The sequence below is a fragment of the Phocoena sinus genome, chromosome X, assembly GCF_008692025.1.
Source record: "Phocoena sinus isolate mPhoSin1 chromosome X, mPhoSin1.pri, whole genome shotgun sequence".
Taxonomy (NCBI): domain Eukaryota; kingdom Metazoa; phylum Chordata; class Mammalia; order Artiodactyla; family Phocoenidae; genus Phocoena; species Phocoena sinus.
The window spans coordinates 65,955,003-65,982,348 of record NC_045784.1 but is presented as its reverse complement, the minus strand read 5'-3'; the positions used below and the strand labels follow the sequence as shown (position 1 = coordinate 65,982,348).

The following is a 27,346-nucleotide window of genomic DNA, read 5'->3' as shown; positions in this document are numbered from 1 at the left end:
TCACAGTATTTGAAACTTTTTTGTTATTATTATGTTTGTTATGGTGATCTGTGATCAGTCATCTTTGATGTTACTATTGTAATTGTTTTGGGGAGCCATGAACTACACCCATGTTAGACAGGCAACTTAATTGATAAATTTTGTGTTGTGTGGGTTCTGACTGATCCACCGACTGGCCTTTCCCCTGTCTCTCTCCCTCTCTTCAGGCCTCCCTGTCCCCTAAGACACACAGTATTGAAATCAGGCCAATTAACACTACAGTGGCCTCTAAGTATTCAAGTGAAAGGAAGACTTGCTTGTCTCTCACTTTAAATCAAAAGCTAGAAATGATTAAGCTTAGTGAAGAAGGCATGTCAAAAGCCAAGATAGGCCAAAACTAGGCCTCTTTGCCGAACAGTTAGCCAAGTTGTGAATTCAAAGGAAAAGTTCTTGAAGGAAGTTAAAAGTGCTATTCCAGTGAACACACAAATGATAAGAAAGTGAAAGAGCCTTATTTCTGATAATGGAGAAAGTTGTTGTGGTCTGGATAGAAGATCAAACCAACCACAACATTCTCTTAAGCCAAAGCCTAATCCAGAGTAAGGCTTAGCTCTCTTCAGTTGTATGAAGGCTGAGAGAGGTGGGGAAGCTGCAGAAGAAAAGTTTGAAGCTAATGGAGGTTGGTTCCATGAGGTTTAAGGAAAGAAGCCATCTCCATAACATAAAAGTGCAAGGTGAAGCAGCATGTGGTGATGTAGAAGCTGCAGCACGTCATCCAGAGGATCTAGCTAAGATATTTCATGAAGGTGGCTACACTAAACAACAGGTTTTCAGTGTAGACAAAACAGCCTTCTGTTGGAAGAAGATGCCATCTAGGGCTTTCATAGCTGGAGAGAAGTCGATGCCTAGCTTTGAAGCTTCAAAGAACAGGCTAAGTCTCTTATTAGGAGCTAATGTAGTTGGTGACTTCAAGTTGAAGCCACTGCTCATTTACCATTTGGAAAATCCCAGGGCCCTTAAGAATTATGCTAAATCTGCTCTGCCTGTGCTCTATAAATGGAACAACAAAGCCTGGATGGCCTCACATCTGTTTACAGCATGGTTTACTGAGTGTTTTAAGCTCACTGTTAAGACTGACTGGTCAGAAAAAAAAAAGATTCCTTTCAAAATATTTCTGCTCATTGACAGTAATTCTAAAATGTTACTGCTCTTGGTCACCCAAGAGCTCTGATGGAGATGTAAAACAAGATTAATGTTGTTTTCAAGCCTGCTAACACAACATCCATTCTGCAGCCTATGGATCAAGGAGTCATTTCAACTTTCAAGTCTCATTATTTAAGAAGTACACTTTGTAAGGCTATAGCTGCCATAGACAGTGATTCCACTGATGGATCTGGGAAGAGTCAATTGAAAACCTCATGGAAAATGTTCACCATTCTAGGTATCATTAAGAACATTCATGATTCATGGGAAGAGGTCAAAATATCAGCATTAACAGGAGTTGGGAAGAAGTGAATTCCAACCCTCATGGATTACTTTGAGGGGTTCAAGTCTTCAGGGTAGGAAGTCACTGCTGATGTGGTGGAAATAGCAAGAGAACTAGAGTTAGAAGAGCCTGAAGATGTGACTGAATTGCTGCAATCTCATGATAAAACTTTAATGGATGAAGAGTTGCTTCTTATGGATGAGCAAAGAGAGTGGTTTCTTGAGATGGAATCTGCTCCTGGCGAAGATGCTGTGAAGATGGTGGAAATGACTACAGAGGATTTAGGACATTTCATAAACTTAGTTGATAAATCCATTGCAGGGTGTGAGAAGATTGACTCCCATTTTGAAATAAATTCTACTGTGGGTAAAATGCTGTCACACAGCATTGCATGCTACGGAGAGATCGTTCATGAAAGGAAGAGCCATTATCGATTCAGCAAACTTCATTGTTGTCTTACGTTAAGAAATTGCCACAGCCACCCCAGTCATCAGCAGCCACCACCCTGACCAGTCAGCAGCCAGCAACATGGAGGCAAGACCCCTCACCAGCAAAAAGATTATGACTTGCTTCAGCGAGATGATGCAAGCATTTGTTTAGTAATAAAGTATTTTTAAATTAAGGTATGTACATTGTTTTTTTAAGACATAATGCTATTGTACACTTAATAGACTACAGAATAGTGTAGACCTGACTTTTATATGTAGTGGGAAACCAAAAAAATTGTGTGACTCGCTTTATTGTGATAATTCGCTTTATTGTGATGGTCTGGAACCAAACCTGCAACATCTCTGAGGTATGCCTGTGTTTTCAGAGTAAGCTTTATCAGTGAGCATTATATTTGAAAACAAACATAGAGTGGACTTGGATAGGTTGCGGCACAGGAAGACCCTATGCTCACCTCCTCCCCTGAGCACAGTGATCTATACCTAAACACAATGCATATCCTCTTGAAGAAGATCTGGGGGCTGAATGAACTGTTGCTGCCAATAGAAGAACCACATAGAAACTGGTAGGAAAGTCAGAGACATGGTATCCATGGGAACCCCTCCTCTTTCGCAGTGATCTACAGTAGGGAGATGGATTGCTGAGGGATCCAAATGCAGACACACTCACCCTGGGACACAGTGAAAAAACTTTAAAGGCACCTACAGTATATGTAAAGGAAATCTGTTTCCTAACCCTAGAGTTTCTGCCAAAATGACAGGGAACTGTTGGAGCCCTTGCCTGGGTAGGAGGCACTGGTGATCACTATTGTTTGGAGTTCCCTCCCCAGACTCCTCCTGCCCCATATCTGCTCCAGCTCCAGCCGCCCCATCAAGGCAGCCTATGGCCCAGCACTCTTCAGGGACTGCCCCTGGACCAGGTCCTCTCCAGCTCCAGCTATCCTCCTAAGGCAGCCTTGGGTGCAGTACTTCCCAGGGGGCTGCCTCTGGACTGGGCCCTCCTCCAGGTTCTGTGGTCCCACCAAGGCAGCCTCAGGCATAGTGGTCCCCAGGGATTAACCCCAACTGGTGCCCACTGCAGCCCCATCTGGCCTGGCAAAGTCTCTAGGCACAAGTAGTCTACACAGGGAATGTTCCCACACAAGGCCTATTCTTCAAGATCAGGGAAGGTAGCTGTTTCACCTAATTTATAGAAACACAAAAGAAGATCAAAGTAACGAGATAGAGGAATATGGTCCAAACAAAATAACAAAATAAAAACCCCGGGAAAAAATAAACCCTAATGAAACAGATAAGTAGTTTACCTGATAAAAGAGTTCAAAGAAACAGTCATAAGCATGCTCACCAAACTCAGGGAACGATTGGAGGAACTCAGTGAGAACTTTAACAAAGACTTAGAAAATGTAAGAAAGAGTCAGAACTCAATACAGTAACTGAAATAAAAAATACACTAGAGGGAATCAGAAGCAGATGAGATGATACAGAAGGGATAAGTAATCTGGTAGATAAAATAGTAGAAATCACCCCATAAGAATAGCAACAAGAAGGAAGAATTTTTAAAAATGAGAGTTTAAGGGACCTCTGTGAAACTTCAACCATACTAATATTTATATTGTAGGGGTCCCAGAAGGAGAAGAGAGAAAGGGACAGAAAACTTATTTGAAGAAATAATGGTGGAAAACATCCGTACCTAGGGAAGGAAACAGACACCCAGGTACAGGAAGCATAGAGATCCTAAACAAGATGAACCCAAAGAGACCCATACCAAGATACATCATAATTAAAATGGCAGAAATTTAAGAATAAAAGAGAATTTTAAAGACAGCAAGAGAAAAACAGCTAGTCATATACAAGCGAAACCACATAAGCCTATCAGCTAATTTTAAAGCAGAAACTTTGTGGGCCAGATAGGAGTGCCATGATGTATTTAAAGTGCTGAGAGGATAAAAACTTACAGTCAAGAACACTGTACCTGGCAAGGTTATCATTCAGACTTGAAGGGGAGATAAGGAGTTTTTCAGACAAGCAAAGACGAAAGCAGTTCATCACCAATAAACTGGCCTTACAAGAAATACTAAAGGGTTATCTTTAAGGGGAAAAGAAAAGATCACAACTAAAAATAAGAAAATATATGAAAGGAAAAAAAATCACTGGTGAAGGAAAATATATAGTAGAGGAATTGAATCAGTCACTTTAAAAAGCTAGTATGAAGGTTTAAAGACAAGTAGTAAAAAAAATCAGCTGTAACTGAAGTAAGTAGTTAAGGGATACACAAAATAAAAAGAAGTAAAATATAACAACAAAAAATAAAATGTGACAGGCAAGTGAAAATGGAGTGCTTTTTTTGATTGATTGACAGACAGGAAAGTAGGATTTATTGGTGGGCATGAGCAAGGAATGGACAGCAACACCAAGGCTCTTGTGAGTGCAGGGCCTGCCATTTGTCCAAGGGGCCATGATTAAGGATGTATTTAACCCCACAGCCAACTGGGTTAAGTCACTTTTCTGCCACCACATGTTCAAATTCATTGACTTTAAACTTAATAAATCCCCACTCTTGGACATGTGAATCTTCTGGTGGCCAGGGAACTTGAACTTGGCCCTGTATAGGGGCCTCAACCACATGCTCCTTGTTCTTCAGCTTGGTGGGGATGGACATGATGACTTGACAAGTGTGTACTGTGGCCACTGTGCCCTGGGGCTTTCCAGAGGCACCCTACCTACCTACTCAGAGCTTGTCAGCCTCAGCACAGGAGAATGTCTTGTTGATGTGGATGATGTAGAAGGGGTGGAGATGTGTTTGGATGTGAAAACCATCTTTGCCACAGCTTTTCACCGTGTACTTGTTGTCAGAAATATGGGCAGCCTCCAGTGGAGAATGCTCATACTCATTTGACACCATGTAGCCACAGAGTGGGAACTTTTGCCTTCTACCCCAGGTAAAAGATGTGGATCTTGGCATTAGGGTCACCTTGGCAGAAGCAAGACTCTGGGTACAGATTGTTCTTACAATACTAGTAATACCAGGCATGGCAGCAGCCCATGGTGACAACAGGATTTTCAGAGGCATGATGAAGGGAAAGAGCAAAACATAGTGCTTTTAGAATGCCTTCAAACTTAAAGTGACTGTCAGCTTAAAATAATTGGGTATATATACAGGTTGATGTATATACACATACATACATAGCCATACACACACCTCATAACCACAAATCAAAAACACCTACAATGGATACACAAAAAAATAAAGAGAAAGGGATCCAAACATAAAACTAAAGGAATCCATCAAACGATAAGGGAAGAAATGAAGAGAGTAAAGACTGGAACAGAGAAGAACTAAAAACACAACCAGAAAACAAGTAAAAAAAATGGCAATAAGTATATACCTGCCAATAATTATTTTGATTGTGAATGGACTAAATGCTCCAATCAAAAGACATAGGGTAGCTGAATGGATAAAAAAGCATGACCCATCTATATGCTGCCTGTAGGAGACTCACCTCAGATCTAAAGACACACATAAACTGAAAGTGAGGGGATAGAAAAAGATATTCCATGCAGATTGAAAAGTAAAGAATGCTGGGGTGGCAATACTCATGTCAGACAAAATAGACTTTAAAACAAAAACTATAACAAAAGACAAGGAAGTGCATGCCATAGTGTTAATGGGGTCAATCCAAACAAGAGGATATAACATTTGTAAATATTCATGCACCCAACATAGGAGTGTCTAAATATATAAAGAAAGTATCAATGGAAATAAAGGGAGAAATTGACAGTGATACAGTAATAATAGGGGACTTTAATACCCCACTTACATCAGTGGATAGATCATCTAGACACTAAATCGGTAAGGAAACACTGGCCTGAAATCTGGTGTTTGACCGGATGCATTTAATAGATAAATATAGAACATTTTATCCAAAAGCAGCAGAATACATATTCTTTTCAATTGCACATGAAACATTCTCCAGGATAGATCATGTTAGGTCACAAAATGGAACATTCTCCAGGATAGATCACATGTTAGGTCACAAAACAAGTCTTAATAAATTTAAGAAGATTGGAATCATATCAAGCATCTTTTCAGATCACAGTGATATGAAACTAGAAATCAAGTACAAGAAAAAACTGGAAAAAGCAATAATATGGGGAGGCTAAAAATCATGCTACTAAACAAGCAATAGATCAATGAAGGAATGAAAGAGGAAATAAAAAAATACTTTGAGACAAATGAAAATGGAAACACCATTACAAAATCTATGGGATGCAGCAAAAGCAGTTCTAAGAGGAAAATTCATAGTGGTACAGGCCTACTAGAAGAAATAAGAAAAATGTCAAATAAACCATGTAAACGTACATTTAAAGGAACAAGAAGAAGAAGTACAGGCAAAACCCAAAGTTTGTGAAAGGAACGAAATAATGAAGATCAGAGTGGAAATAACTGAAGTTGAGTCTTTAAAAAAAAGGAAAATTCAATGAAACTAATAAGTGTTGTTTCTTTGAAAAGATAAACAAAATCAAATATTTAGCCAGACCCATCGAGAGAGAGCCCAAATAAATAAAATCAGAAATGGAAGAAGAGAATTTGACATGGGTCTTAGAAATATTTTTTTTTGAATCTGTTTCCTCAGGCAAGGGCAACAAAAGTAAAATTAAACAAATGGGACTACATCAAAGTAGTCCCATTTGTTTAATGGGACTAAATGAAGAATATATTTACATGTGATATATCCCATAAGGGGTTGATATCCAAAATATATAAATAACTCATACAACTCAATATCAAAAAACAACCAGATTAAAAACTGGGCAGAGAACCTGAATAGACATTTTTCCAAAGAAGACATACAGATGGTCAACAGGAACATGGGAAGGCTTTCAACATCACTAATCATCAGCAGAATGCAAATCAAAAGCACAGTGAGATACAACCTTACACCTGTCAGAATGGCTGTTATCAAAAAGCAAGAAACAACAAGTGTTGGTGAAGTTGTGGAGAAAAGGGTACTGTTGTGCACTGTTGGTGGGAATGTTAATTGTTGCAGCTATTATGAAAACCATGGAGGTTCCTCAGAAAATTAAAAGTAGAACTACCATATGCCATATGATGCAGCATTTCCACTTCTGGGTATTTATCTGAAAAATACAAACACACTAATTTGAAAATATATGTGTACTCCCATGTTCATTGCAGCACTGTTTACAGTAGCCAAGATATGGAAGCAACATAAGTGTCCATCAGTAGATGAATGGATAAAGAAGGGGTGTGTGTGTGTGTGTGTAATGGAATACTACTCAGCCATAAGAAAGAATGAAATCTTGCCTTTATGGCAACGTGGATCAACCTGCAGGGTATTATGGTAAGTGAAATGTCAGACCAAGAAAAACAAAGACTGTATGATTTAACTTATATGTGGAATGTAAAAAACAAAACAAACTAAACTAAATAGGAGCAGACTCGTTGATATCTAGAGCAAACTGGTGGTTGGCAGAAGGGGGTGCATCTTGGGGGGATGGATGAAATAGGTAAAGGGAGTTAAGTGGTACAAACTTCCAGCTATAAAATTAATAAGTCACAGGCATTTAATGTGCACATAGGGAATGTAGTCAGTAATATTGAAAAATATGGTGATGGATGATAACTGGTCTTATTGTGGTTATCATTGCATACTGTATAAAAACATCTAATCACTATGTAGTGCACCTGAAGCTAATATATTGTATGTTAATTGTAACGCAATTGAAAAACAAAACGTATATAATTTATTGTATGGATATAATCTTTTGTGATAGAATCTTGGTATATTATATAGGACCATAATATTAGCATTAACATACCATATTTATTCATTCAACAAATGTTTATTGTGTTCTTACTATGTGCCTGGGACAGCTCAAGAAGCTTGGGTTATATCAATGTGCAAAATACACTTACAGAGTTTACCATTCTACTAGTACTACTATTTATACATATAATATTTTAATGATATTCTACCTTTATTTCTAAAACTACAGTGTAGGCTTTTAAAATTTTATTTATTTATTTTTGTTTGTGTTGGGTCTTCATTGCTGCGCACAGGCTTTCTCTAGTTGCAGTGGGCGGGGCTCTAGTTGCGGTGGTTTCTCTTGTTGCGGAGCACAGGCTCTAGGCATGCGGGCTTCAGTAGTTGTGGCACATGGGCTCAGTAGTTGTGGCCTGTGGGCTCTAGAGTGCAGGCTCAGTAGTTATAGCGCACGGGCTTAGTTGCTTTGCAACATGTGGGATCTTCCCAGACCAGGGCTTGAACCCATGTCCCCTGAATTGGCAGGTGGATTCTTAACCACTGCACCACCAGGGAAGCCCTACAGTGTAGTTTTTTAAGGAATCTCCATACTGTTCTCCATGGTTGCTGTATGAATTTACATTCCCACCAATAGTGTAGGAGAGTTCCTTTTTCTCCACACCCTCTCCAGCATTTATTATTTGTAGACTTTTTTATGATGGCCATTCTGACTGGTGTGAGGTGATGGAGGTTCCTTAAAAAACTAAAAAATAGAGATACCATATGATCCTGCAATCCCAGTCCTGGGCATATGTCCAGAGAAAAACATAATTTGAAAAGATACATGCACCCCAGTGTTCATTGCAGCACTATTTACAATAACCAAGACATGAAAGGAACCTAAATGTCCATCAACAAATGAATGGATAAAGAAGATGTGGGGGGTGTGTGTGTGTATGTGTGCGTGCATGTGTGTGTGTGTGTATACATAAACACACACATATGTATACAGTGGAATATTACTCAGCCATAGAAAAGAATGAAATAATGCCATTTGCAGCAACATGGATGGACTTAGAGATTATCATACTAAGTGAAGTAAGTCAGAAAGAGAAAGACAAATACCATACGATATCATTTATATGTGGAAGATCAAAAAAGAAAAATGATGCAAATGAACTTATGTACAAAACAGAAATACACCCACAGACAGAAAACAAACTTATGGTTACCAAAGGGGAAAGGGGAGGAGGGATAAATTAGTTTGGGATTAACATATACACACTACTATATATAAAATAGATGATCAACAAGGACCTACTGTATGACACTGGGAGCTATACTCAATATTTTGTAATAACTATAAGGGAAAAGAATCAGAAAAAGAGTATATATATATGTAACTGAATCACTTTACTGTACATCTGAAACTAATACAACATAGTAAATTAACTGCACTTCAATTTAAGAAAAGGTAAGAAGAGTTAAGGGGTGAGGTGGTAGCCTGAAAAGGGGGTGGAGTCAGGAAAGAGTTTCAGTTTTAGGAGGTGGTAAGAAGTATCTTTGATTCTTTGGTTCTGCTGGTCTTTTACTTTGGGATACATTTTGAAGACATTGATGATGGTGATTGATTGATTGATAGATGAATTTATAGCCTAATTCTTTCAGTCATTCTATTGATTCAAAAATACCTGGTGCATATCAATATGCTGACACCAGAAATCAAAGGAAAAGCAAAGGGGCCTGGTCTTCAGAGGTGCTTGGTCTGGTGGGGAATGTTCTTCACTAGACTGGCAAATATGTTGCATTTCCAATAGCACCAGTGAGTTTAGTAAGCGTAGAAACATCTGTGCTACCTAAATGGGATGGGAAGAGTATTTTTTAAGTTGCATTTAACAATAATCTGCATTTCCAATGACTCCTCCCAATATTCTTGTGTAGTAGAATTCTGGTATAAAATAAAGTTCGTTATTACAAGAAAAAAAACTACAGTGTATCTTGCTGCAAATACGTTGTTTAAATATATATTTAAATTGCTTGAAGAAATTAGGGGTAAAAATGTTGCTTTCTATTTGTTTGTATTTCCTTTGTGCCTTGTAAGCATTTTTTGATATCCAGAGTGGATATTTAGAAGTGGCTTTGATTTATTAATTCACTGTTACTTGTCATGTATGCGTACACAATACAAAGTTATAACAGGAGGAATGATTAATCCATGTCGATGATGAAGTAAGAATATTCAGCATGAAATATCTATTTGTAGGTTTTAATTATTTATTCAGGATATTTATGAACTGGAGTAGCCCATATTTTTCTGGGTCACTTTTTTTTTTTTTTTTTTTTTCGGTACACGGGCCTCTCACTGTTGTGGCCTCTCCCGTTGAGCAGCACAGGCTCCGGACGCGCAGGCTCAGCAGCCATGGCTCATAGGCCTAGCCTCTCCGCGGCATGTGGGATCTTCCCGGACCGGGGCACAAACCTGTGTCCCCTGCATCGGCAGCGGACTGTCAACCACTGCGCCACCAGGGAAGCCCTCTGGGTCACTTTTTATTTTTTTAGAGATTACTCTGTTGTGATTATATCCAACAGGATTACAGTTAGAATGAATGTATTGTATTTGCACAGAAATTGTCACCTGTGCTAAGCTTTTACACTTCTTATTTAGCTGCCACATTTGTACTATCTGCCAGCTTTTTTTATAATTGCTTACACTTTTACCGTATATAAATTACCTTAATTAAATTGGGTAACCATTGCTGAAGTTGTGTTCAGTCTGTGGAACTGCAAAATTCCCAAAGGCACTGATTATTTGCCAGTTGACTAATTGTAGAAAGGAATTTTAGTTAGCATATGCTTGATAAGCTACGTGTCAGGATTCCTCAAAGCTACCCCCTGGTTTGGTGATTCATAGGACTCAGCATATAGTCATATTCAGGACTATGGTTTATTACAACAGAAGAGTACAAAGCAAAATCAGGAAAGGGAAAAGGCACATATTGGTCAAAGTCCAGAGGAAACCAGGCATAACCTTCCAAGAGTCCTATCGCAGTGGAGTCACACAGGATGTACTAATTTCTGCAGCAGCAAGTTATGGCTACATATGTGAAGTGTTGTCTACCAAAGGAGCTCATTAGAGACTAAGTACCCAAGGTTTTTACTGGGGACTGGTGACATAGGCACTTTCTGCCTGGCTCTTACCAAATTCCAGACTCCCAGAACGAAAACAGGTGTTTTCTTTCTAGGTGCCTAGATGAGGTGCAGCAATCCCTTCTTCTCAGGGAAAGTTTAAAATCAGTACAGGGAACGGTTTACCATTCAAGTTCCCAGACAACAGCCAAGGGTCACCCTCTTAAGAAGGCTCTTCTAAGATGAAATTTTTGTTGACTCTTGAAGGATAGTAAAATATGCCTGGAAGTTGGTCAAGAAAAGAGGGGGAGAACGTAATATAAGACATTCAAGGAAAGGCATGGAATCGTGAAAATGTGCGGTACATTTAGGCAATAGTTTATTGTGGTTTAAATACAAATGCATAATGAGCTCTGTAAAAGTAATGGAAATCACCAGGACCCAGACTAAAAAGAAGGAACTGATAAACAGTAAGTTCAAGAAAGTATGCTATGGAAGCTCTAGGGATAGGCTAGTCTTGAGAGTAGCAGCTTTGGTTTTCACCTACTCAGGGGTAAGATTCAAGGCCTTGAGCGCTCTATAAGGTGGAGAGTTCTTAGAACTCAGATTTAAGCTGAATCTGTTTAACATAGGTACATACTCCATAGAAGAATAGGATAGAAAAAAAATTTCCCATCAATCCAGGGAGATGATAAGGAGATGACAAGGAAGCTTATCTGTGTCACCCTGGGCTGTGGGTTTCAAAAATAGTTTTCTTGGATTCATAATCATGGGCTTTCCCTCACATGGTTTGTGGTTTGAATTTATATTATTTACATAGTCTAAAAATCTCAAGCTGAAATACTAACCTCAAAAGTAATTCTGGGTTGGTGATCCCCTGGAGCATCTGACAGAAGCAGATGCAGAATCACTGTGGAGTTGTATGATGTCAACCCAGGCTACCGAGGATTCTCTCATATTACAGCTACACTGAAAGTGAAATGACAAGAAAAAGTTATAGAGTACCTAAAGAAGCAATCAACATTAGGAAAGGTTAGCAACAAAATAAGTTATCAGTCAACCTGACAAAGTTAGCACAAAAAACAAACAACATGATCAGATTGTCAAGAACCACAGATATTAGAACTATTTGATAAGAATATAAAGTAGGTATGTTTAATATGTTATGAGTCATGAGCATAATTTTATAACAGAAAATTTTAAACTTAGATGAAGTAGACAACATTCTAGAAAAATACAACACTGAGTCTTCATTGCAGTTATTTCACAGTAGCCAAAAATGAGAAATAATCTAAATGTCTATGAACAGGAGAACTAATAAATTATGGTATATTCATGCAGTGGAATACTATATGGCAGTTAGAATTATTGAATAAGTCTCACTTTGAGTGGAAAATGAAAAACTCCATTCAGTGAAAAAGTAGGTTGTAAAATTATGCAAACAGTATGGTACCATTTACATACAGTTTAAAAACATGATACATAATTACAGTTTACTAATACAAATGTAGTGAAAATATAAAAACAACATAAATAGTAAATATAAAGTTTAGGGTTTTATTACTTTTCCAAAAGAAGGGGGGAAAGAAGAGAACAGTATTGGTTAGGGTCACATATTAGGCCTCAGTTGCATCAGAAGTAGATTTAACGCGTTTTAAAATTCGATGAAGATGGGATATGGGAACACTGCTGTTCTTTATATTCTATATACTTTTCTGAATATGTAAAATATTTTATAACAAAATATATAAAAATTTAAAGTACTTTGCATTAAAAGGCAATTGAGAGAAGATACAGAAACAGGTTAAACCTGTACATTCCTTATTTTAAACTGAACTGTTTATATCTTTCATAGATTATTTTGTTATTCTCTTCTTACACCTTTTTTTTAACATCTTTATTGGAGTATAATTGCTTTACAATGGTGTGTTAGTTTCTGCTTTATAACAAAGTGAATCAGTTATACATATACATATGTCCCCATATCTCTTCCCTCTTGCATCTCCCTCCCTCCCACCCTCCCTATCCCACCCCTCTAGGTGGTCACAAAACACTGAGTTGATCTCCCTGTGCTATGTGGCTGCTTCCCACTAGCTATCTGTTTTACGTTTGGTAGTGTATATATGTCCATGGCACTCTCTCACTTTGTCCCAGTTTACCCTTCCCCCTCCCCATACCCTCAAGTCCATTCTCTAGTAGGTCTGCGTCTTTATTCCCATCTTGCCCCTAGGTTCTTCATGACCATTTTTTTAATATTCCATATATATGTGTTAGCATACAGTATTTGTTTTTCTTTTTCTGACTTACTTCACTCTGTATGACAGACTCTAGGTCCATCCACCTCACTACAAATAACTCAGTTTTGTTCCTTTTTATGGCTGAGTAATATTCCATTGTATATATGTGCCACATCTTCTTTATCCATTCATCTGTTGATGGACACTTAGGTTGCTTCCATGTCCTGGCTATTTTGAATTATGGTTTTCTCAGGGTATATGCCCAGTAGTGGGATTAATGGGTCATATGGTAGTTCTATTTTTAGTTTTTTAAGGCGCGTCCAAACTGTTCTCCATAGTGGCTGTATCAATTTACATTCCCACCAACAGTGCAAGAGGGTTCCCTTTTCTCCACACCCTCTCCAGCATTTATTTTTTGTAGATTTTTTGATGATGGCCATTCCAACCAGTGTGAGATGATACCTCATTGTAGTTTTGATTTGCATTTCTCTAATGATTAATGATGTTGAATATTCTTTCATGTGTCTGTTGGCAATCTGTTTACACCTTTTATAATCAAAGTTTGTGGGGAAAGTAAGAGCGAAATGATTTAACATGATATGGTGATGCCGGGATCAATCCTTGTTTGAGTTTTCCAGAATTCTAGTAGCACAGTGAAATGTTGCCTGCCCCTAAGATCTTTTCTCCCTTGATCTCTACGTGAGTCAGACTCCCTTCCCTTCTTCTTTTCCTCTCTTCCTCTCTCTTTGGGTCTCTAGGTCTTTCTCTCCTGGTCCCTATCTCTTGGGGTATGCTTTGGGGGTTATACTGTCTCAGGACCTGAGGGGCTTCATCTCTTTGGGTCTCTGTCTTTCTGAGCCCTCCTGCCCCCACGTTCTGTTTCTCATACTTGCACTTTCTCAGGGTCTGTCTCTTGCTTACTGTCTCACTTGGTGCCCCTCCCCCATGTCTTTCTTCCTCTGTGTACCTATGTGTATGTTTATATGTGCCTTTGTGTGTCTTTCTGATTCTCTGTCTCTTTACCTCCCTCTTCCAGGGTCCCCTCTACCTTACCTCCTGTGTCTTTCAGAGTATAGAGCTCTTTCTTTCCTAGGGTTGTCTTTTTTCTCTCTCTCCTTCTGTGTGTGTGTGTGTGTGTGTGTGTGTGTGTGTGTGTGTGTGTGTTTTGCACCCATCTCCCACATCCTTACCAGTCTCTTTCTTTCTCACTCTCTCCCTGGGTTGGTTGGTCTATATGTCTTTCTCTTAATCTCTGTCTTAATCCCTCTCTGGAGTCTTTCAGCTTCTTCCCTTATTTGCCTACTTATTTATGTTTCATTTATTTTGTTTAGGTAAAGCTACTTCCTCTTCTAATCCAAGCAGCCCAGCTCCAGACTGGTACAAAGATTTTGTTACAGATGCTGATGCTGAGGTTTTAGAGCATTCTGGAAAAATGGTACTTCTGTTTGAAATTCTTCGAATGGCAGAGGAAATTGGGGATAAAGTGTAAGTTCTTTTCCTATTTTTATTATATGAACATTTTGATAACATTTTTATTGTTTAAACTATTTAAAGCAATCTGTTTTGTTTTCTTCTTTTCTAAAGATGTAATTTCATGGTTAGTGTCGTGACAGCTATCTTCCTTCTAAGTCACTGTTTCTGAGTGCATATTCTGGTTATTTCTTCAGTGCTGTTTTCCCCTTCTGGCTGTAGTATCTTGAACTTATTTCCTTGAGCCAAGTCTCTAGTTGATGTTTGTATTTCATCACTTTCAGAATCATTTTTCAATCCATGCGGTGTGGCTTCTACCCTATTACTTTACTGAGTTTTCCCCCCTAAAGTCACTTAATGACCTTCTAATTTCCAAATCTAGTGGACACCTCTCAAACTTTATTTCACCTCTTTGACTACTCTATTATTTCTCCTTTGTTTTTTGTTCCTGTTTATTTTACTTCTAGCATTTGTGCCCCCTTTCCCTTCCCTGGATTCCAACCCCCAATCTTATCCTTCATTTTATTATTTAAAAAACATACTTTCAGAGTTTTGAACCAGACCTACTGTTTAGGCTTTTATAAGATCCCAAGTTCTGGTTATAAAATATTTTTAAAATATAATGCTTTTAATATAACCATTTTTTTGTTAAAAAATTTAAGCACGTTAACATAAGGCTAAAATAAAACAATCTTCTATCTTAAAAAATGTCAAATTTGGTTTCTTTAACTTTCCTGGAAAGAGGTAGCTCTGTTATATTTTCATACCACCTTTTAATATACCTCTACTCTACACTTAACACATTCTGATGTACTTGTGTCTTTTCGCTGGATAGTGAGTTGTTTGAAGACACAAACTGTTTTATTCCTTTTTAATTAACTCCTTCACCTGGCATCTAATAAGTACTCACTATAACTTATTTTTGTTACATATTGCCACTTATACAGAAACAAGTGGTTCAGATAAGGGGTGATGTTGGCTTGGAATGGAGTAGTAGTAGTGGAGATGAAGGGTATGTTTTGGAGTAGAAACAACAGCACTTGGTAGATGGAATGCAAGGCAGTAAGGAGAGAGTAGTCAAAGATGACCCTCAGGCTTTCCCCCTAAGTGGCTGGTAGATTATGGTGTTATTTACTAAAATGGAGAAGATTAAGGGAGAAGTAAGTTTATTAGAGGTAGTAAGGAGTCCTGCTCTGGCTTTGTTAAGTTTCCAAGGCCTATTAGATGTCCATGAGAGATGTCAAGTAGAAAGTGGATATTTGAGCTCAGAGTTCCTGAAAGACCAAGAGAGATTAATGCTCTAGACATGCTTATGCTTTTTTATCTATTAACTTCTGTAATTTAAAGTTAATTTTTATTGGATACCATACAAGAATTTTATGAGTATAGGGGAAATTTTAGTAGTCTTTTAATTTCCTAACCAGTTCAAGAATCTCTTCTACCATGTTCATCATGGATGTTCTCCTGATCTCTCCTGGGTAGAATATTTTACATCTCAGAAGGCTCCCTATAGTTGAATACTTCAAAGTGTTAGAAAATGGATCCTTACCTTTAGTTTATACTCTTCCTATAGCTATTTCTCCCCTGGTCTAAAATAGAATATATCTACTGCTTTTTAAAAATACTATTATAATGATCATTTTTAGTTATTAACCCAACTGATAGGTGTTATCAACGTTAAGACTATAAAACTGCATTTCTGGAATTGTGATTACCACTATTCTTTATTTGTCCAACATTTCATTATGGAAATTTTCAAACATAACAAAAAGTAGAAAGAATTTTTAGAGTGAATACCTATATACCTGTCACCTAGAATCTATACTATATTCTGTATTTTATCATACTTCATTTATTACATATCTATCCATCATCCATCTTATTTTCCTGATGCCTTTCAAAGTAGGTTGCAGACATCACTACTACTATTTCAATTGTCTCTTCAGATAATGGTGGGTTTATCTCTCGTCACTTTTAGCTTTTTCTTCTCAGTTGTTTTATCTGTTCTTTATATGGCATAATTTCAGTCCTGACATGGTCTTGAATATACTTCATTTTTTTAGCACTTATCTCAAAATATGGTCACAAACACTTCAGCTGAATTTTTATTAACACAGAATTATAGTGACGCTGGTTCTTGTTTATTCTGGACCCTATCTTTCCATTCCTGCAGTCTGATGGAGCAGTTTTCCAACATCCAAATAACACTATTGGTTCATATTGACTTGTGGTCAACTAAGACTTTTTTTTTTAAGAAGAACTTTTGTCAAATCAGATTCTTCTATTCCCTATTTGTGCAGCTGAAGCTTAGGTGGAAATTAATTTTTTTAGCATATGAATATCCAATTTTGCCAAGACCATTGTTAAAAATACTAATTTTTTCCATTGAATTGCTTTTGCCTATTTGTCAAAAACCAATTAACTATAGTGTAGCTTTATATCGGGACTATATTCTGTTCCACTGATTTGTGTTGGTCTCCTCAGTACTACACTATTTTGATTACACTAGCTTTGTGTTGAAATCATGTAGAGTTAGGCCTCCAACTTTTTTCCTTTCAAAATTGTTTTGGCTACTCTATGTACTTGGCATACCCATATAAACTTTAGAATCAGCTTCTTAATTTCTACAAATTTCTAATTTTTAATTCTTTTGGATATTTACTGAGGTTTAGATTAGAATCATGTTGTTTGTGAATCTTCTAATCCATGAATACTAACTTGTCTTTTTAGCCTTGTTTTCAGCCAGTCTCTCATATCTCTGGACCTGATTGAAGATTTTCTTGAATTGGCTAGTAGGGAGAAGACAGAAGATAAAGATAAACCTCTTATTTATAAGGGTGAGTTAACATTTGTATATCATAATTTTAAAAACATTCATTTAAACATATTGTATACACATTTTAACAATAGAAAAAAACAATATTACCCAGACCCACAACCCTAATATACCTATTTTTTCTGTCCTTTCTTTTTGTCCTTATCCATATAAATGTGGTGTTTGTTGCTGCAGTTGTAGCAAAATTTTTTTTGTTTTTTTAAACAGCATTATTGAGTTATGATTCACATATCATGCAGTTTACCCATTTAAAGTGTACAATTCAATGGTTTTTAGTACATTTTCAGAGTTGTGTAACTATCACCATAGTCAATTTTCGAACATATTAATCAACACCAAAGAAACCCTGTACCCTTTAGCTGTCACTCTGCTAACCCCCTTTCTACCTCTTTACCCCTAAGCAATCACTAATCTACTTTGTTTGTATGATTGACCTATTCTGGATCTTTCATATAAACAGAGTCATATAATATGTGGTCTTTTGTGACTGGCTTCATTCGCATAGCATGTTTTTAAGGTTCATCCAAGTTGTAGCAAGTGTCAGTGCTGTATTCCTTTTTGTGGCCTAATAATATTCCATTTCATGGATAATACCCACATTTTGATTATTCATTAATTCATAGATATTTGAGTTGTTTTCTCCTTTTGGCTATTGTGAATAGTGCTGCTATGAACATTCATATACAAGTTTTCATTTCTTTAAACATCTGTTTTTAATTCTTTTGAATATTTAGTTAGGAATGGAATTATTGGGCCATTTGGCAATTCTAAGTTTAATGTATTGAGGATCCACCAAACTCTTTTCTACACTGGCTGCACTATTTTACATTCTCAAGAAGTAGTGTTCAAGGGTTCTGATTTCCCCACATCTTCACCAACACTTGTTTTTGTTGCTGCTGTTGTTGAATTATAGCCATCCTAGTGAGTGTGAAATGGTATCTCATTTTGATTTTGATTTGTATTTCTCTAATGACTAATAATGTTGACCATTTTTTCATGGCCATTTGTATATCTTTGGAAAAATGTTTATTCAGGTCCTTTGCCCATTTGTCTTTTTGTTATTGAGTTGAAAGACTTAAAAAAATTATTTTTAATTAAAAAAATTTTTTCTGCATACCAGGCCCTTATCAGATACATGCCTTATAAATATTTTCTCATTCTTTTCGTTGTCTTTTCATTCTCTTGGTAGTATTCTTTGATGCGGAAAAGATTTTCAGTTTGATGAAGACCAATTTTATTTTTTTTCTTTTGTTACTTATGCCTTTAGTGTTATATCTAAGAAACCATTGCCAAATCCAAGTCTATGACTATTTACCCCTATGTTTCCTTCAAAGAATTATATAGTTTTAGCTCTTACAGTTAGTTCTTTCATGCATTTTGAGTTAATTTTTACATTTGGTATGAGGTAAAGGTCCAACTTCAGTCTACCAGTTGAGAAGACTGTTCTTTCCCCATTCACTGTTCATGGTACCCTTGCTAAAAATTAGTTGACCAAAGAGACAGGTTTATTTCTTGACTGAGTTTTATTCCATTGATCTGTATGTCATTCCTCATGCTAGTAGCAGTCTTGATTACCTTTACTTTGAACATAAGTTTTGAAAGTGTGCATCCTCCTACTTTGTTCCTCTTCAAGATTTTTTTGGCTATTCTGGGTCCCTTGCAATTCCATATGAATTCTAGAATTAGCTTGTAAATTTTACAGAGAAGTCAGCTTGGATTCTGATAGTGATTGCATTGAATCTGTAGTTCATTTTAGGAAGTATTGCCTTCTTAACAATGTTAAGTCTTCTGATCTATGAACATGGGATGTTTTACCATTTATTTAGGTCTTTAATTTCTTTCACTGATGTTTTATAGTTTTCAGTGTATGCATTTTGCATTTCTTATGTTAAATTTATTTTATTCTTTTTGATAGTATTGTAAATGGAATTGTGCTCTTTTAGTTTTAGATTCTTCATTGCAAATGTATAAATTAAGTCTTTCATAATAACTCATTTATTAGTTCAAATAGTGTTTTGTGGATTTTTAAAGGATTTTCCTTATACAAGATCATGTCATCTGCAGATAGAGATAATTTACTTTTTCCTTTACAATGTGGATTACTTTTATTTCTTTTTCTTGACCATTTCCGTCCTTAGAACCTTTAGTATGGTGTTGAATTAAAGTGACAAAACCAGGGCTTCCCTGGTGGTGCAGTGGTTGAGAGTCTGCCTGCCGATGCAGGGAACACGGGTTCGTGCCCCGGTCCGGGAAGATCCCACATGCCGCAAAGCGGCTGGGCCCGTGAGCCATGGCCACTGAGCCTGCGCGTCCGGAGCCTGTGCTCCGCAATGGGAGAGGCCACAACAGTGAGAGGCCCGTGTACCGCAAAAAAAAAAAATAAAAATAAAGTGACAAAACCAGAGATCCTTTTCTTTTTCCTAATCTTAGAGGGAAAGCATCTGATCTTTCACCATTCTGTATGGTGTTATTTGTATTTTTTTCATAAATATCATTTATCATGTTGTGGAAGTTCCTTGTATCAGTATTTCCAGTTTTTTGAGTGTGTTTTTCTTATCATGAATGTGTATTGAACATTGTCAAATGGTTTCTTTGTGTCTACTGAGATGATCATGTGGGGGTTTTATTTTTATTAATTCGTTAGTTTTAGATTTTTTTCAGGAATAATTTATTCTTATATACTTTAAGATGTATCCTAAGACTTTTAAACTTTTTTTTTTTTTTTTTTTTGCGGTACGCGGGCTCTCAGCGCTGTGGCCCCTCCCATTGCAGAGCACAGGCTCCAGACGTGCAGGCTCAGCAGCCATGGCTCACGGGCCCAGCTGCTCCGCGGCACGTGGGATCCTCCCAGACTGGGGCACAAACCCGCGTCCCCTGCATCAGCAGGCAGACTCTCAACCACTGCGCCACCAGGGAAGCCCTAAACTTTTAATATTATTTAAAAGGAAAACAATTGAAACACATCCTGTTTGTAGGAATATCATTAATAAAACTAGATCATTTATTCCAGAAATCCTTAATATTTGAATCTTGTAGGATATTACAGTCCTTAGGACATAAACAAAGTTTGACTTGATGAGACATACTTACTTTTGCTGTTTTGTTTGTTTGTTTTAGTCCAAATTCTCAAAGGAGTAGATTTTTTTTATTGAAGTATAGTTGATTTATAATATTATATTAGTTTCAGGTGTATAGCATAGTGATTCAGTATTTTTGCAGATTATACTTCATTAAAAGTTTTATAAAATAATGGCTGTAATTCCCTGTGCTATACAATACCCCTGTCGCTTATTTATTTTATACATAGTAGTTGGTATCTTTTAATCCCTTATGCCTCCTTTACGCCTCCTCTCTTGCTTCTCCCCACTGGTAACCACTAGTTTGTTTTCTATATCTCTGAGTCTGTTTCTGTTTTGCAATATACCTTTGTATGTGTTATTTTTTATATTTTACATATAAGTGATATTATACAGTATCTGTCTTTCTCTCTCTGAATTATTTCACTAAGCATAATATTCCCTAGGTCCATCCATGTTGCTGAAAATGGCAGAATTTCATTCTTTTACTTATGGCTGAGTAATATTCCTCTGTGTGTGTGTGTGTGTGTGTGTGCGCGCACGCGCGCACGCGCCACATCTTCTTTATCCATTTGTCCATTGATGGACACTTGGGCTGCTTCCATATCTTGACTACTGCTGTGTACATGTATGTGTCTACCTGTATGTGTTTGAATTAGTGTTTTCAGGTTTTCTGATATATACCCAGGAGTGGAATCTCTGGATGATATGGTGGTTCTATTTTTAGTTTTTTGAGGAACCTCCATACTGTTTTCCATAGTGGTTGCACCAGTTTACATTCCCACCAACAGTATACAAAGGGTTTCCTTTTCTTCACATCCTCGCCAACATTTGTTATTTGTAGATTTTTTGATGATAGCCATTCTGGCAGGTGAGAGGTGATATCTCATTGTGAGTTTGATATGCATTTCTCTAAGAATTAGCTATGTTGAACATCTTTTCATGTCCCTGTCAGCCATCTCTTTGTCCTCTTTGGAAAAATGTCTGTTCAGGTCTTCCACCCATTTTTTGATACTGTTGTTTGTTTGTTGATATTTAGTTGTATGAACTGTGTGTATATTTTGGATATTAACCCCTTGTTGGTCATATTGTTTGCTAATATTTTCTCCCATTCTGTGGGTTTTCTTTTCGTTTTGTCAGTGGTTTCCTTTGCTGTGCAAAAGCTTTTAAGTTTAACTAAGTCCGATTTGTTTATTTTTGCTTTTATTTATTTTGCCTTAGGAAATAGATCCAAGAAAATATTTTTACACTTTATGTCAAAGAGTGTTCTGCCTGTGTTCTCTTCTAGGAGTTGTATGGTTTCAGGTCTTACATTTAGGTCTTTAATCCATTTAAAGTTGATTTTTTTATACAGTGTGAGGAAATGTTCTAATCTCATTGTACATGTAGCTGTCCAGTTTTCCCAGCCCCACTTACCAAAGAGACTGACTTTTCTCCATATATATTCTTGCTTCCCTTGTTGTAGATTAATTTACCATAGGTATGTGGATTTATTTCTGGGCTCTCTATTCTGTTCCATTGATCTATGCATCTGTTTTTCTGCCAGTACCACACTGTTTTGATTACTGTGTAGCTTTGTAGTATAGTCTGAAGTCTGAAAGGGTGATACCTCCAGTTTTGTTCTTTTTTTTCTCAGGATTGCTTTGGCAATTTGGGGTCCTGTGGTTCCATATGAATTTTAGGGATTATCTATTCTAGTTCTGTGAAAAATGTCCTGAGTATTTTGATGGGGATTGCATTAAGTCTGTAGATTGCTTTGGGTAGTATGGCCATTGGATCAGAAGAATTAACATTACTAAAATGACCATACTACCAAGAAGCATCTTTTAAACTAACGTACTGAATTTAACTAAAAAGTTTGCTGAAAGACATAAATCTCAGTGTTGTCAACTTGTTTTATATTAAGACTCTAGGGTGTGATGATATGAATTTTGCTTGGAGTGGAAGTAGTAGTATTATGTTTGCAGTTACAGAATTAGAAAGAAAAAAAATTAGAGTGGAAATTATGTATGATAAAATATAAAAGTGTCATAAGTACTTTATCCATTGGTGTTTTAGTATGAATGTCAGGCTTGGGTAAAATTTTACCGCACTGTGCAAATGTTGACATGTCTGATCAGTGTTTAACTTATAAAATCACAGTTCTTTACTTGTACATACATGCTCACAAATATGTAATTGTCATGAAATAGGAACATATGCTGATATTTGTGGCTAAATCATAGAATATTTTTGGCACATAAATAGGCATTCTGTAAATATTTGTTCAGTAAATGAATAAACGTGTTCTATGTCTCTGGTTTTTATCTGTTTAGTATCAACTTGTTGATAACTAGGTGGGAAACCTGGTCATTTATAGATTTAATTAAAAAGAAGCTTCATGAGCATAATACAGCTTAATCATACTTTTGAAAGTTTTATAGGATTCTAATCAAGGAAATATTTTCAGACATTTACATGTAGATGAAATACTTTTGAAAAGTACCTTTGCTATTCAATATCTGTTGGAAGGAAATCTGTAGTGAATTTATTTGTAATACAATGAATTATCCCTTGATTTTAAAAATTTGTCTTGCTATGCAAATTGACTATATATGACCAGCTTTTTTTTTTTTAATTTTTAAAAAATTTTTGGCTGTGTTGGGTCTTTGTTGCTGTGCGCAGGCTTTCTCTAGTTGCAGTGAGTGGGGGCTACTCTTTATTGCGGTGCACGGGCTTCTCATTGTGGTGGCTTCTCTTGTTGCAGAGCATGGGCTCTAGGCACCCGGGCTTCAGGAGTTGTGGCTCATGGGCTCTGGAGCGCAGGCTCAATAGTTGTGGTGCACAGGCTTAGTTTCTCTGCGGCATGTGGGATCTTCCTGGACCAGGGCTCAAACCCGTGTCCCCTGCATTGGCAGGTGGATTCTTAACCACTGTGCCACCAGGGAAGGCCTATGACCAGCTTTTAAATGGCAAGCAAGAAAGAAAACCTTTTAGTACTAGGATAACAATATATGTCTCTTTTTTCTTTTCTTTTTGAATTTTCAGGTGAAGGGAAGTGGCTCCGAAACATAGACTATTACCGTTTAGATGGTTCTACAACTGCTCAATCAAGGAAAAAATGGGCTGAAGAATTTAATGATGAAACTAATGTGAGGTAGGAAGCATTTCTGAATGGATAGATAGTTTTTTAAAAATCATATTAAATCTACATATAGTAAAATTTACTCTTTTTAGTGTCTACTACTATAATTTTTGACAAATGCAAGATGTAGTCAAGATATAAAATGGTTTCATCACCCCTTAGGAAATTCACTTATGGAATCATACAATTTGTAGCCTTTTCAGTCTCACTTTTTTCACATGGCAAAATGCATTTGAGATTCATCCACATTGTTGCATATGTCAATAGCTTGCTCCTTTTTATTGTTGAGTAGTATTCCCTTGTATGGTTGTGTCCATTGTATGGATGTATGGTTTGTTTTCATTATATGGACATATTCGTTGTGTGAATGAGTAGTTTGTTTAACCATTTCCATTTGAGAGACATTGGAATCGTTTCCAGGTTTTGAAATGAAAATTGAAGGTGCTTTAAACATTCATGTATAAGTTTTGTGTGACCATAGATATTTATCCAAGTGAAATGAAAATCCAGGAGTGCAATTGCCGGGTTATATGGTAAATTTATGTTTAGCTTTGTAGGAAATTGCCAAACTGTTTTCCAAAGTGGTTGTACAATTTTGCATTCCCACCAGCAATGTTATGAGGGTTTCAGTTGTTCTGTGTCCTTGGTATTATCATATTTAAAAATAAAAAAATTTACCCATTCTAATAGGTATGTAATGGAATCTCATGTGATTTTAATTTGCATTTCCCTAATGTTAGTTGATGTCAAGCATCATTTTATGTGCTTATTGGCCATTTTTATATCATCTTTGGTGATACATCTGTTAGAGTGTCTTAAGGTTAACGAGGTATTCTTGATCTCTTTACTTATTGTAATAATTTGAATAATATACTTTAAACAACTGCAGGTAGAGGTTGTGTTATATAGGTGATGTTGATGTTGCTTTTAACTATCAGCAATTACATACTTGAACTGCATTTGGAAGAGAAAAATTTATGTGTATACATACATATAAACATTTGCACACACACATACACGTTGAAAGCATTGCCTTTAAGAAAGTGATGAAGAGATGGGGTGAGTTTAATGCAAAGATGGCTAAGATATGACTTACTAAATGTTCTAAAGTATGAAAGGTATTATATTTTGTGTGTAAAATGTGTTTTAATTCTAACAGAGTCCTGAACTACACCTAGGGTTAAAACTAGGGAAATTCCAGTTAGACCATAGGAGGAGTATATTCTTATTAGGTATTTAAAATCTGTAGAGTCTGGGAGAGCTTACAAAGGGATTGTTCGAGTACAGTAAAGTTACTTTAAAAATGATTACATAACTTTTTAAAGAATAAGTACATTTTTATATTTTGTTTGCCATGTTTTAAACAATTATTATTTGTGCATGAGTGTGAAGAAGTAATTTTATTGAGTTATCCTAGTCTAATTTGTCAAATTTAATCCAAACGTTTGGCTTGCTCAGTTTCCCAAATTTGTAAATATCGTAATAGCATATGATTTGTCCCATAATAGTCATATTTGATAACTAATAGGGAACAACATTGAAATGTGGATGTTGAGCTGTCAGCTTGGCTTTTTCACTAACAAATTAAGCCTCCTAAACATATGCCAGAAAGTGTCTCTGATTCAGATTCATCATGTATATATATATATATACACACACATACACATATCACACACACACACACACACACACACACTCCATGGATTTGAGGGGTTACTCTTGAGTAGCTAAATCTGTAAACTTGTCTGGATTAAATTCACAAATGTGAGAGATTATGTCTGTTTTTCTACCTATCTTCTGTTTTCTCATGACTCAGTAATGTTCAGAAATAGAATATAATTCTGTTTATTGTTAACCAGTTAGAAAGACACATTAAAATAAGTTTTAAGATAGTGACTTAATGTTGTCTTATGTGGCAAGGAAGCAGTTTTAACAGTCTCAGGGCCCTTTTTTTTTTACTTTATTTTATTTATATTTATTTATATGTTTATTTTATTTAGAGTCAAAGGAACTTACAGAGACAGTATAGAGAGGTACTGTGACCCTTTCACCTAATTTCTCCTAATGGTTACATCTTACCTATGATATCAAAACCAAGAAATTGGCACTGTTTCAATGTGTGTGTATATCTATGTTTTTTTTAATCACATATGTAGAGATTCCTGTAAGCATGACTGCAGTCAAGGTACAGAAATATTCTATCACCACAGAGAATCCTCTCTTTCTGACCTTTTACAGTCATACCCATCCTGACCACCAACGTTGCCACAATCCCTAACTCCTGGCAATAACTCATTTGTTCTCCATCTTTATAATTGTCATATCAAGACTGTTATATAAATTATATCATAGTATATGTGACCATTTGAGATTGGCCTTTTTCACTCAGCATAATGCCCTTTAGTTTCATTCAAGTTGTTGTGTATATCAATAGTTCATTCCTTTTTACTACATAGTCGTATTCAATGGATTGGATGTACCAGCTTGTATAATACAAACTGAATGTCTACTGCAGGGCATTTTGTTCATTTCCAGGTTTGGCTATTACAAATAAAGCTGCTATGAACATTGTGTACAGGTTTTGTGTGGACCTAAGTTTTCATTTCTCTAGGATAAATGCCCAGGAGTGCGATTTCTAGTTTACATGGTAAGTGATTATTTCATTTTTTAAGAAACTACCAAACTGTTTTACAGAGTGGCTGCACCGTTTTACCTTCCCTTCAGTAGAGTGTGAGAGATCAAGTTTCTCTGCATCCTCACCAACGTTTGATTTTATCACTGTTTTTTATCTTGGCTGTTTTCATAGGTGTGTAGTGGTATCTTGTGGTCTTAATTTGCATTTCCCTGGTGGCTGGTTATTTTGAACATTTTTTTCATGTGTTTATTTATCATCTGTATATGCTCTTTGGTGAAATGTTTCTTCACATCTTTTGCCCATTTTCTAACTGGATTGTTTGCTTTTTTATTGTTGAATGTTGAAAATCCTTTGTATAATTTAGGTATGAGTAATTTTTCATATGTGGTTTGCAAATATTTTCTCCCAGTCTATGGGTTGTCTTTTCATTTCCTTCACAAGGTCTTTCACAGAGCAAAACTTTTTAATTTTGGTGAAATCTAGTTTGTCAGTTTTTGTTTTAGTCATGCTTTTGTTGTCAAGTCTAAGAATTGTTCCCTAAGCCCTAGGTCCTGAAGATTTTCTCCTATGTTATTTTCTAAAAGGTTTATGGCTTTACCTTTTATATTTAAGTATAAGGTACATTTTAAATTAATTTTTGTATAAGATGTGAGATTTCGGTTGAGTTCACTTTTCTTTTTCTTTCTTTTTTTTTTGCCTGTGGATGTCCAATTGCTCCAGCACCATTTGTTGAAAAAGCCATCCTTTCTCTACCAAATTGCTTTTGCATTTTTGTGAAAAATCATTTGGCTATACTTCTGTGGGACTATTTTTTGGTTCTAGTCCATTGGTCCATATATCTGTCCTTCTGCCATTACCACATAGTCTTGATTATTGTAGCTATGTAATAGGCCTTAGTATCAAGTCAATATCTCCCACTTTATTCTACTTTTTCCAAGTTGTTTTAGCTAGTCTAATATCTTTGCCTTTATATATAAACTTTAGAATCCTCTTGTCTAATCTATAAAAATCTTGCAAGAATTATTAGAAATTGCATTACACCTGTCATCAGTTTGGGGAGAATTGATATCTTTACTATATTGAGTCTCCCATGAACATAGTATCTCTGTTTATGTAGATCTTTGATGTTTTTAATCACTGTTTTATAATTTTCAGCATGTAAGTC

At 36.4% G+C, this 27,346-nt stretch overlaps 1 protein-coding gene and 1 pseudogene across 24 annotated transcripts in view; one reads left to right on the top strand and one right to left on the bottom strand.

The window, feature by feature from the left end:
• ATRX (ATRX chromatin remodeler) overlaps nt 1-27,346 on the top strand; it is a 247,227-nt gene that overhangs the window by 168,934 nt on the left and 50,947 nt on the right. For all 24 annotated transcript variants that reach the window (XM_032619125.1, XM_032619133.1, XM_032619134.1 and 21 more), the window contains 3 exons: nt 14,371-14,524; nt 17,240-17,346; nt 23,450-23,558. In XM_032619125.1, coding sequence (XP_032475016.1) covers nt 14,371-14,524; nt 17,240-17,346; nt 23,450-23,558 — 370 coding nt within the window. The remainder of the gene's footprint in view (nt 1-14,370; nt 14,525-17,239; nt 17,347-23,449; nt 23,559-27,346) is intronic.
• LOC116747725 lies at nt 12-9,484 on the bottom strand (annotated as a pseudogene).